Genomic DNA, 12727 nt, shown 5'->3' with positions numbered 1-12727 from the left:
AATAAAATCTTGTAACTGTTGACATACACAATTTAGTTATTTTATAAAGCATCTATGGCCCTCTCCAGACGGGCCTTTGCAGCGCCCCAGTCACGTGCTAGGGGTTCGTCGAGGGCGCACCGCCCATATTGGCCTCACCCCAGCACGTGACGGGGGCATCAAAATGGCGGCACCGTGTACACACAGGTGCCGCCATTTTGACATGACAGACGCTTAGTGTCCGCACATCCCAGTGTCATAAGGATATCATGAGGGCGTACTGCGACATCCTTATGGCACCGCAAGAAGGACCCACTTTTTGCTGCACGAGGGAGCCGTGCGGTTTGTCCGCTGCAGTTCCCTCATGCAGAAAAACAAGGCGCAGGCAGACCGCCCTTTTTGGGCAGTCTGTATCCCGCCTACATTTTGATTTATGACAAAAACCACTCACTGGTTCCAGTGAACCATGATAGCTGAACTATGAACTGTGATAACTATGATAACTGAAAACTTGAGTCTATTTAGACAAAGCTGATAACTTCTCAAAAAAATGTCTCGTGAAAGTTTCTACAACAGTGGAGGTTCTTGCTAAGAACAATGCCTTCTCATCGAAGAAGAAAACTCAATGAACTAACATCTCTTCATATGGCAGATGTAGGTTTGGTTGTCTACAAAAAAACCTCAAAACCAAAAATTTCAGTGATGGAGAAAATTAAGACATTGGGACTAAACTAATGCAAGTTTTCAATGTGGGAGTACAGAGGAACAATTCAGGAACTGAAAAGATGTTGTTGTTTGCCATCAGGTTGTTTCCGACTTATGGCGACTCTACAGTAACTTTATCACAGGGTTTTTATGGTAAGATTTCTTCAGAGAGGCTCTGCTTTTGCCTTCCTCTGTGGCTGAGAGAGTGTGACTTGCCCAAGGTCACCCAGTGGGTTTCCATGGCTGAGTGACGATTTGAACCTTATCTCGTAGTGAAACATTCAAACCACTACACCATGCTGACTCTCTTAACTGAAGAATGCTGAATATTAAAAGGGCTTTAACTGAACAGTTAGTTTCCCCATAATTCTTGCCTGCTAACTGCTGCTCTGGAACTGGGAGATACATAAGGGAGGAAGAAAACATGTATTTATAAAGATGTTAGCGGTGAGTGGAAGTCTTTACCACAAAATAGTTGTATTTCAACAACAGCAGCTATTTTTGTTCTTAATAACAGCTATTTTCCTGCATTTGCTGAGTGCTGAACAGAGACCAGAACCTATTGGGGTAGGGAATTTGCATAAATCCTTCTACCCTACAACCCAGAGACAAAAGGAAAATATAGGTCTGTGAGCTGCAGCTCTTAGCATTTTACAGATGTGACTAGAAATCATTAGAAGAGAATAAGGGCTAAATTGATAGATATGGTTTACTTCACCACACAGTGCAAATGAAGTAGGAAAAGTGGGAGGACTTTCCCATTTAGGGTCAGTGAAATTCTGTACATGGGATGAAAATGGAATATTTTTTATACAGATCTGGATTCTTTTACCAAGGTTTGAGCTATAATTTTCTTCTGCTGACAGTCCTGCTTCTTGACATGTTCTTTTTAAATTGTTTTATATATTTTTTGGTTTTGTTTTAAAATATATATATATATACATACTTATGCAGACCAACATAAAAGTCAGACGCACATGTATTAGGAGCCCTGGTAGTGCTGGCACTGAAGCCACAACGCTGTGAGTTTAATCCCAGGGCTTCAAGGTAGACTCAGCCTTCCGTCCTTTATTAGGTCAATAAAATGAGTACCCAGCTGGTTGGGGGCACTTGGCTCACAACACACTGTAAACTGCTTAGTGAGTGCTGAGCTCACTATTAAGCAGTGTAGAAATATACGTGCTATTGCTATGTATTAAACACAAGTCAGTAAAATTACTTCCTACCCTCTACTACCAAGATGACCCAACTGAGACTGTTGTACTTCAGGCACATCATGAGAAGGGAGGACTCATTAGAAAAGACAATAATGCTGGGAAAGGTAGAGGGTGATAGTGGGAAGAGAGGAAGACCACAAACCAGATGGACAGACTCAGGGAAGTCATGGGCCTGGGTCTTCTGGACCGAAGCAGAGCAGCGTCTCATCCACCATGAGCCAAGGTTGATTCGAGGGCAGATAACAACCACCACCTCATTGCATCCATAATTTATTACTTAGTTCTTTTATTATTGTTATTTTACTGTATTATTATTATTATTATTATTATTATTATTATTATCCTTTAAGGTTACAGTTGGTCTTCTACATGGACAGTTCTGTTGTTAGCTTTTTGTGGGGTTTTGGGGGCTCTGTGGCCATGTTCTAGAAGAGTTTCTTCCTGACGTTTCGCCAGAATCTCTGAAGATGCCAGCCACAGATGCTGGAGAAACTTCAGGAGGAAACTCTTCTAGAACATGGCCACAGAGCCCCCAAAACCCCACAAAAAGCTATGGATGCTGGCCATGAAAGCCTTCGACTTCACATTGCCTTCAAGTTGTTTCTGACTTATGGCAACCCTAAGGTGAGCCTATCATGGGGCTTCGTTGGCAAGATTTGTTCAGAAGAGTTTTCCCACTGGCTTCCTCTGAGGCTGAGACAGTGTGACTTGCCAAAGGTCACCCAATGGGCTTCCATGGCAGAGGCTCTACACAACCGTTGAAGGCACAGGAGTCCCCTCCAGCTTTCAGACTGGCAACCCTAATTCATTATGAACACCACCTAGGGACTGAATATATAGCTAGGATACAAAGTCTTACGCCTAGAGCGTCCACTTGCTTGCCTTAAAGCGGGCATGCGCAGTCGCTCCCCTTGTGGGTTTCCCCTTCCCTCTTCCGCCCGCACTTCCCGGTGACGTCAGCAAAACGTTTCCGAGACGTCATTGCACAGCGACGGACGAAGAGCTCTCGCGCGCGGGAAGGAGAGAGGAGAGAGAGACATGGAGCCGTTGGCTTCGGACTTGTTCGCCGCGAAGGCTCTCCGCTTCGGGGAGTTCGTGCTGAAGAGCGGCCTGGTCTCCCCGGTCTACGTCGACCTCCGCGTCATCGTCTCGGACCCGAAGCTGATGAACAAGGTGCGCGCATGCGCGTGTACGCGCGCGCCTGGCCTCGCGGAGGGAAGGGGGCGGGGCGGTTGGAATGACGGATGAAGGAGGGCGAGTGAGGGGCGGGGCTGTGGCGTTGTTGGCAGGAGCCTTGTAGCCAATCGGACGCGCAAAGCAGAGCCAGGGGCGGGCTTTGGAAAAGGGCGGTGGCTCCTGATAGGTGGAGAGGAGGGAGATGGACAGAGAGAGAAGGCGCAAATCTCAGGATTCCACAGCACTGAACTACCGCAGTTGAAGCGGTGTCAATGCGGGTTGCGTCTGCAGTGCGGACACGCCCTCTGTTGCTGTTTTTGTTCCTGGCCACGCCGTGGCTGTGGGGGCTTGGCCTTTCCCTTTGCAGCGGCCCTCAGTAACACCTTTAAGCAAGTGCCTCAAGGAAGATGCAGCCCTGTCTCCTTAACGCCATGGTTTTTCTTCCCCTGAATGAGCCCCGGGGCCATCTTTGCCCCCGCCTTTGGAGAGTCAGCAGGCGAAGAAGGTTTTTGAGTCCAGCACGAGGAAGGTGGCCCTTGGCCCCAGGGCTGCACGGAGGAGTCAGCTCCCCTGGCTAGCCCCAGCAGTTGGAAAGCAGGCGGATGCACGCAGATGGATAAGCACCACTTACTTCTACTCCGAGGGCAGCTGAGAGTGTTGGGTGCAGCCATGCCGTTGGCCACAGGGTCACAGAGCGGTCTCTGGCAAGGCTGGCTCTTTGGCCTAGAGCCGCAGGTGAACAGGGGGATGGGACTAGACGCTCACGCCAAGGGGAAGCCTTTTCTCCATACAGGTTCAGCCATCCGCACCTTGAAGACGCGATCCATATCCCAAAAGCAAAGCTTGATTTTGCTGCTTTATATGAGGGACGCCATTTCATTGCGAAGGCACAGAACGATAACCACAGAAATGGCTATTTCGGCATATGTATCTTTTAACAGAAACAGCTCTGATCCCAGCCACTTGATCTGGAAACTTGTAGAAAGTGTATCCGTTGACTGGCATCAAACATGGATCCCTTTTCTAAACGCAGGTCAAATGTTACTGGTTTATTCCAGGTGGCAGATCTCCTTTTCCAGACTGCAGAGGATGCCAAGCTCAAGTACGGATCTGTGTGTGGCGTTCCTTATACTGCTCTGCCGCTGGCTACAATCGTTTGCTCAACCAGGCAGATCCCGATGCTCATACGGCGAAAGGAGGCTAAAGACCACGGTAAAAAGAATAAAAAGACTGCTGGGTTACAAATATTTGCGTATAGACGATGCATGTCCAGGATAGAAAATGTGTTCAAAGCGATAAGTCTGGGTTTTCCAGGATCATGCGTAGTATATTAGACATAATGTAATATATTAGTTTATTGCTTTTAGTGGGTCTGGAAAACCAGTCTTTTGATAAAAGCAATACATGCCTAATAGAAGAACACACACACACACACACACACACACACACATATATATAAGTCTTTCAGCCTGGGATTACTCATTAACAAATGCTGTATGCAATATTTATTTTTAATAGTAATAACAGTTTCTAGTATGGATAATTTAATGAAAAAATGCCAATTTTGTTACTATTAAAGGTACAAAGCGCATTGTGGAAGGCACAATAAATCCCGGGGAAACTTGCCTGGTCATTGAAGATGTAGTTACTAGTGGCTCAAGCGTCTTGGAGACAGCAGAGGTCCTTCGGAAAGAAGGGTTGAAGGTTACCGATGCCATAGTGCTCCTGGATAGAGAGCAAGGGGGGAAAGCCATACTGGAAAAGCATGGGATTCGACTGCACTCAGTATGTACCTTGTCTCAGATCCTCAAGATCCTTGAGCAGCAGAAGAAAGTTTCCCCTGAGATGTTGGCAAGGGTTGAAAAATTCATCCAGGATAATATTATTAAGCCTTCTGAGCAGAATGCCACGGCTCCTACCAAAAGGATATGCAAAGAAATGAGTTTTGCTGCTCGGGCAGAGCTACCAGGCATTCATCCCCTCGCTGCCCAACTTCTCAGACTCATGGAGAAAAAGCAGTCTAACTTATGCCTTTCTGCTGATGTGACCACAGCCAAAGAATTAATCCATCTGGCTAATACTCTGGGCCCTTCCATCTGTATCTTGAAAACACATATTGACATTCTGGATGACTTTTCCCAAGAAGTAGTAAAAGAGTTGAGAAAACTTGCAGACCAGCATGAGTTCCTGATATTTGAAGACCGCAAGTTTGCAGACATTGGAAATACTGTGAAGCATCAGTATGAAGGTGAATTTGATTTCCCATCTACCAGCCCCTTCCCTTTCCAAACTATGATTGGTCGATCCATTTTCCGTCCAAGTCTGCACTGTATAAAGTCTTGGATACTCTTAATTTCAAATGTTGAAGTTCACTCAAGGCCCAAATCCAGCTGTTAGATTAGTGTAGGTATAATGAATCAATGAGACTTATGTAAATGTTGATTTACCAAGTTCTCAGTTATTTGGGGATCTGCTATAATTTGCGCTAACAAATTATATATATATATATATATATATATATAATTATAGTTTATAAAATGTGTAACTTTGGGAAAATGTACTTGCATCAATTGTATATTTTTTGTCCAGATTTAAGAGAACTGATAAGAATGTGGGATGAAATAAATTTTAAGACAGAAAGAAATAACAACAGGGAAACGGAAACTGACATGCATTAACGATTGTAAAACTGTTGTACTCTTGTAGTTTTGTCCTTTTTAGGTGTGGGACATTCTTGATTCAAGGCAGTACTTATATCATGTGAATCAAGTTGTGAAAAGAGTTTCAAGACCAACATTGAAAAGAAACTGTTCAGATGGTAACTTGCCTAATTTGCCTATTCTCTCTTTCAGGTGGCGTTTTCAGAATAGCATCTTGGTCAGATATAGTCAATGCTCATGCTGTTCCTGGCCCTGGAGTTGTTAGGGGACTGAAAGAAATAGGGAATCCTTTACAACGAGGCTGTCTCTTGATCGGAGAGATGAGCTCAGATGGGACACTGGCCACTGGTGACTATACTGAAGCTGTAGTAAGTTGGAGCAGTTATTTGAATGAAACTGAAAAATATTAAAAGCACCTCAAATTTCTCAACATGGCAAGGAAAGGAACAGCACTTCCCTACCTTTTGAATCTTTTAAATGTCATTTACTTCTTTTATGGTGAGATATAACTAGCGAGACTAATACTGATTGATGTTCTTTCTAACTGTGGTAAGGGTCAACCTAAACTGAACATGCAGCAATAGACTGAGGACACATGTGTTTGAGAGTAAGCAACGGGAACTAACAGGCCAGAAAAACAAAATCCAACGTTTTTCAGGCCGGTTTACAGAATCACAGAGTTGGAAAGGGCCAGAATGGCCATCCAGCCCAGCCTCCTGACATACAAGAATACACAACTAAAACACTCCTGAAAAATGGCCATCTAGCCTCTGTTTAAATACCTCCAAAGGAGTCTGTTGCCTTTCCAAGACAATCTATTCCACTGTCAAACAGTTCTTCCAGTAAAGAAGTTCTTCCTTAGGTGTAATCTCTTTTCTTGTACAGTAATTTGAACCCATCCATTCATGTTCTGGTCTCTGGAGAGGCAGAAAACAAACAGTCCATTTTCTATATGATATCCCTTCAGATATTTAAAGACGGCTATCATATCTTTGGGAAGTGTACACAATTGGGAGGAAAGCAAGATAACGCATATGGGGTAATAAAAGGATCTGAGGCAAAGGAAGCAAGGAACAGGTGTACATATAAAAGCAGCCTTTCATTTACAGGAATATGATACTGATTCATGTTTGAGGGCATACAAATATTTTGATACTGTGGTCAAGATAGTCTGCAAATGTCCCATTGTATTATTTTGTTGTCTAAAATATTGGAGGCTTAAAATCTCTGCTTGTATAATGCACTCTTTAGTATTTCTCTGTTCTAGGGGAATGTAAAGCATTGTCCTTCTGAAGTAGTGATTCCCCAACTTTGGTCCTTCAGATGTTTGGACTTCAGCTCCCAGAATTCCTGATATTTGGGCAAGATGGCTGGGGCATCTGGGAGCTGAAAGTGCAAAATACATGGAAGACTGAAGTTTGGGAGCCAATGTTCTGGAATATCTGCTTCATCTCATATGTATTATTTTCATGTAGGTTAAAATGGCTGAAGAACATACAGATTTTGTTGTGGGATTTATTTCTGGCTCCCGAATAGCTGAAAAACCAGAATTTCTTTACTTGACTCCAGGTGTTAAGATGCAGGCAGGAGGTGAGTATCCCAAGGAAGTGACCTATTCTCAACTCAGATAGAACACTTCATTTGATAGCACACAATACCCAGAATGGTTGATACTGAGAGCTAAACTGAGAAGTAGCTCTATGTTTTCATATATTAATAGCAGTGAAAATCCCCAATGAATTCCTGCATATTTCAGCTCAGGAATCTCCTGGGAGAGCTCAACCTTTGTTCTGGATATGCTTTTTTCACTGTCCCAATGGTTAGTGAGAGAGCCCCATCCAAAAGGCTGTAGAAGCTTCCACATCAGGTGCTTATTTCTGTTGACAGTAATTGTAACTTAGGTAGTGCAGAATGGTTGAGTGCATATGTGCTTTCAAGTTATCTGTTGATTTAACTGCGACCCATGGATTTTTCTTAGGCAGGGAATACTCAGAAGTGGGTTTGTGAGTTCCTTCCTTTGTAGCATAGCTTACAGTAACTGGTATTCGTGGGGGGAGGGGGGGGCTCCTGGTATTCCTCTCCATACATTGAACAACTGGATTGCTCAGAATTTTTAGAACAGGGTAGGCAAAGTGTGGCCCGTAAACTGCATGTGCCCCCAGGGGCCATTTTATGACACCCTCCCAGGGTTAAAAACCAACAAACCAATTGCTTTAGGGATGTATAAAAGACATTTCCAGCATATCTGGAGACACCGCCCTAGAAGTCAGACAATTTTGGCTCTCCTGTTTTCAGTCCCTGGTGTATACTTTGTCCTTTTCACTGCTGCCACACTCTGACTAGATCTGTGTACGGGAGTCCCCTGTTTATTTGACAAGTTTGGGACCAGGGCACCGTCAAAAAGTGGAAATTATTGATATAGTGATCTGATCCCGAACCTTTAAATAAGGGGGGATGCCTGTATTGAACACAGTAGAGATACTATTTTAAGTACTGTATATTTCTTTTCTTTCTATGAAAGGGAAAATTTTGAGTAGGCAGCTCTCCTATAGATGCTATAAGAGAGCCTATAGCCAGCCTGGGTGGTGATGCCAGCACCTCTGACCGGACACTTAGTTCGGTATGAAGCGGTATATAAATGAAGCTGCTATTGCTGTTTACTCAGTATGGAGAGATCTTTTTGGAATGTGTATGTATGTGTCCTTAACACTTCAGCAATAAGAGACTTGTACCCACTATTTTCATAGAGAACAGTTTATCACAATTCTTCAGATGTCTATAAAAAGAAAAGTGCTGACAGTTAACAATGTTGTGTGGCGTGTTCATTTTACCTTACAGGTGACAACCTTGGGCAGAAGTACCTGAGTCCTCAAGAAGTTATCAGTAAAAGACATTCAGATATCATCATTGTAGGACGTGGCATCTTGTCAGCACCCAATCCTTTAGATGAAGCAGAGGCATATAGGAAGCTAGCATGGGAAAGCTACATGCAGAGGATTGCTGTTGGCGTGGAAATGTAAGCCAAGTATTGCATTCCATTAAACAAGGCAATCCTAGCAAAATAACTTGTTTTCCACAATGAATGTTTCTTGAAATGCACCAATATGCGAACTGTAAGTATGACACTTGTTGATAATGAATTAAAACAAGTAGTTTTCCTGTTCAGCTGTTTCTATCTTTTTTAAAAAAAATGAAAGCACTCCAAAGGAAAATTTTCTTCTTTTTGCTTCATTGATTTAGGGAACAAGTAAAGATTGTGAAAACAGATGACAAATGTACACTTAGAATGTGTAGCTTTAGAAACATTTTTAAATGTTTTCTCAGCTGGGTTAGAATGTAAGAACTAAATGTAACAGAGCTGAGCCCTCTGCCTTAGAGCAGTTTCTCTATTTGACATGCTTCAGATAATGTATCTGAAAATGTGCAGATGAAGGAACTATGCGCCTTAGGTAGTAAAACAGTGCCTTTGGCAATAGTTTAAAGGATGCCTTCATGTATACAGTACATTCCATCTTGTTCAGTATCCCCCTACCTCATGTCTTACTTGGAAAACTGATTCCCTTGATTATACTTGTCTTGAATGTAAAACATGTTGTTAGTTTTTACAAAATAAAATTTGGGAGAAAATATCAATTATTCGCTTTATGTGAAAATGGGGGTTGGGGTGGGAGCCCTTTACATTGTATTGTTTAAAACTCTGCTTCCCCATTCTGATGTAATTTTCTTTAACATTTTATATACAATGAGAAGAAAGGGATCTGAGCCTGACTGGGCAGAAATGCACAGAACTTTGATGGACAGTGAATAAAAATCAAGGTGTTGTATTTTAAACTGAAAAACTGATTCTTTAAATTGGATTTTGATCTTAGCAAGTGTTCAGTTTGAGACCTTAGCTTGCAAGTCAGTAATTATGATTAGAATTGCAGTGTTTTAATAGTATTTTTCAGATTATAATAGTTCTTAAATATTTAAACATCAGGGCACTCTATACTACATTATGTAAAACAACAGGCACAGATTTTTGAAGTGGATCTAGTGAAAACTTGCCATGGATACAGGAGCTCCTTTGATCTGAAAGTGGGCTTGGGAATGGGGGGAGACAGGTGATCTCTGAATTCTCCTCTCCCTTGCTGTTGTGTGCTTTCAGCTTGTTTCCAGTTTAGGCCGATCCTAAGGTGAATCTGTCATAGGGATTTGGGGGGCTGAGATTATATGACTAGACCAAGGTCACCTGGTGGGTTTCCATGGTCACGCAAGGAATGGGACCATTCTGATCTCCAGAGTCATAGTCCAACACTCAAACCACTACATCACTCTGTCTCTCTCTCCTACTGTAGCCTCTAAATCAGCTCTGAATAGTTGAGGAAACCATCTGGAAAAGTGAACAGGTAGTGCTGTGATCTGTCTTATTCAATCAATTGCATATCATTTGCCATTTCAGTTACTGTTACTATTACATTTAATCATTAATTTAATCATGCATCTCTGCCCCCATGTGGCCCCCAAGGCCAAAGGGAGACAGCCTAGTTTGCCTTCAACCCCAGTAGGCTGTGTAAGGGCTGCTGCTGGTGTTTGTGGTGATGGGTGAAATCCTGCTTCCTCCGGCTGTTCAAGCCTGAGGATCACAGTGTGCGATGAAAGTCAGCCTTTGTTTGGAACCACATAGAGGTGGGAGAGGATTCAGGATTGCTGTCCACCTCCACTGTAGGCAATGAGTATACTGCATGAGCAAATTGGCAGAGAATGTCAGTGGCAGCAGCCTGTTTGAGCAGTTGATAAGGCAGCACCAAGCTGTCTTGCTCAAGTTAGAGGCAGAAAAGTCACAGCACCCAAGCAGAAGGACCAAGATCTGTAAGACAGAGCACTGGGTCCCATGGTAACAGCTCTGCCTCACTCTTCCCATACCAGTAGGTAGGCAAACATGGAGGAGATGAAAGATGGATTGATGAGTTGGGTGTTTTGAGATGGCAGTCTCACCAAGATATTAGATGACTAGATGATCCTTGCGGTACTCTTCTGTGTTGTACGCCTGCTGTGAAACATGAGAGTGATCTTAGGGATCTAGAATGGTATATCCAAAATGGGAGAGACATGTGCCAGCCTAGTAGGGTGTTTTAGTTAAACTTGCTGGAGCTGCCTGCTGCTGTGCTCCGTATCATAGCCTGCTTACTCCACACCCACCCATGCCAACCACTGCTTCCTCCTGCTTTGTCTCTTAGCTTGCCTGTTGTCCACTGTGCTGTCTTCCAGTGCTTTGTTCTTCAATTGACTCTTCTTTAGTGCAGTTCTTCAGCTGTAAATTTTTCAGGTGCTGTAAGGATTCTGAGAAGGTGTACCTGCTCCTCGGGACAAGGATAAAATGAATAGGCAAGACTAAGTATTGCGCTTAATTTAGTGTAAATGTTTTTTAAAACTGTATTTGCTATTTGGCAAAAAAAAAAAAAAAAAGCAGTTGTTAAAGGTGCCAAGGACAAAAAGCCTCAGAACCTACATATCTGTAATATAATTAATCCTCCTTTAAGAGCTATTATATCTCCATATTCCATTTGAGTGTCTGAAAAAATAAAAATTGTATGTCCAATTTAAATCTGAATTGAATAAGGGTTGGTTCTGATTTGCTGAAGTGAACTCCAAATTGAATGAGTGGGGGTAAGCATCACACAAATCTTATCTTAAATATCAAAATGCAATTGGTAAACAGCATATTTCAAAGTATAGAGAGAGATCTTGTGGCACGTTTGAGACTAATTGAAAGAAAAAAGTTAGCAGCATGAGCTTTCATTGACTTAAGTCTGCTTCCTCAGACTTAGGTCTACGAAAGCTCATGCTGTCAACTTCTTTCTTTTAGTTAGTCTCAGAGGTGCTACAAGATTTCTGTATATGCTGATTCTACAGACTAACACAGCTATATCTTTGAATTCCAGATTATTTCACAGTTCCTTTTGGCCTTAAAACAGAACTGCACAGCTGTTGCATGAGTTTTTTTGTGGGTTTCTTGGGCTATGTGGCCATGTTCTAGAAGAGTCTATTCCTGACGTTTCACCAGCATCTGTGACTAGCATCTTCAGAGAAGCACAGTATTGTGCTTAGTGTAAGTGTTTTTTCAAATTGTATTTGCTATTTGGGGGGGGGAAGCAGTCATTAAAAGTGCCAAGAACAAAAACCCTCTGAACCTACTTATCTCTGAAGATGCCAGCCACAGGTGCTGATGAAATGTCAGGAATAAACTCTTCTAGAACATGGACACACAACCCAAAAAACCCACAAAAAACTATACAGTGCACCCTTGGCTTATGCGGGGATCCATTCCGGATCCCCCTGCGTAAGCCAAATACCACGCATGCTCAAGTCCCATTCAAGTGACTGGGGCTCGTGCATGCGGCGGCACATGCACACCACGTGCACGTGCACGCACCCCATTCATCTGAACGGGGTGCACCGCCCCTTGCTCCCTCATGGCTTTGCACATACACTCAAAGCCACATATAATGCGGGCGTACTGTAAATGCCAGTCATGAAAACCTTAGGCTTCACAATGTTGTATGAGGCTTTGTCCACCAGAGGGTACTGTGGACCTTCATAGACTATTTCCTCTTTGGCTTTCATTGATACTTAACTGAGTGCCAAACAACTAGCCTGTCTGGAATGACGACCTAGTTGTGCTGTATGAAAGATTTTAGCATTCTGTTGATTTCGCATGGTTGATGGTAATCAAAGGACATAGCACAGATGTAATGCTCTCTTCAAATGGTTTGGAGACTGAGAGTCTGGTATGAGTTCATGTCCTATAAACCACTTCCCATTCCTTTCCAAGGTTTGTTGTATCCATCATCTAGGAGAGGCCATGAGTATGAACCTTGCCCAGACAGGCAGCTGACCATGCATTGGACAAGGGGAAGAAAAAAATCAGACAGGCTTATGATGAGGTTAAGGAAGAACAGGAAGAAATGCAGATGTGAAGGACCCTGGAGAAAAGAAGCCACCACTTTA

At 43.1% G+C, this 12727-nt stretch overlaps 1 protein-coding gene across 2 annotated transcripts; it reads left to right on the top strand.

Moving 5' to 3' along the window:
- Window positions 1-2866: 2866 nt before the first annotated feature.
- Window positions 2867-11235, top strand: UMPS (uridine monophosphate synthetase). Of its 2 annotated transcripts, XR_016280883.1 has the most exons (7): window positions 2867-3074; window positions 4136-4289; window positions 4657-5325; window positions 5930-6105; window positions 7213-7327; window positions 8576-9553; window positions 10075-11235. XR_016280883.1 is itself a non-coding variant. In XM_089520234.1 (6 exons), exons 1-6 carry the CDS (start codon window positions 2940-2942, stop codon window positions 8755-8757), a joined length of 1431 nt encoding a protein of 476 aa, XP_089376360.1. In that variant the 5' UTR covers window positions 2867-2939; the 3' UTR covers window positions 8758-9594. The 2 variants fall into 2 exon arrangements, 1 of the variants encoding a protein (XP_089376360.1); XM_089520234.1 differs by lacking the exon at window positions 10075-11235 and having other exon boundaries at window positions 8576-9594.
- The last annotated feature ends 1492 nt before the right edge of the window (window positions 11236-12727 follow it).

This window comes from Sceloporus occidentalis, unplaced genomic scaffold (genome assembly GCF_023333645.1).
Source record: "Sceloporus occidentalis isolate IW3139 unplaced genomic scaffold, rSceOcc1.0.p SCAF_4, whole genome shotgun sequence".
Classification (NCBI taxonomy): domain Eukaryota; kingdom Metazoa; phylum Chordata; class Lepidosauria; order Squamata; family Phrynosomatidae; genus Sceloporus; species Sceloporus occidentalis.
The sequence above is the reverse complement of the archived record's forward strand: the minus strand, read 5'-3'. Positions and strand labels throughout refer to the sequence as shown.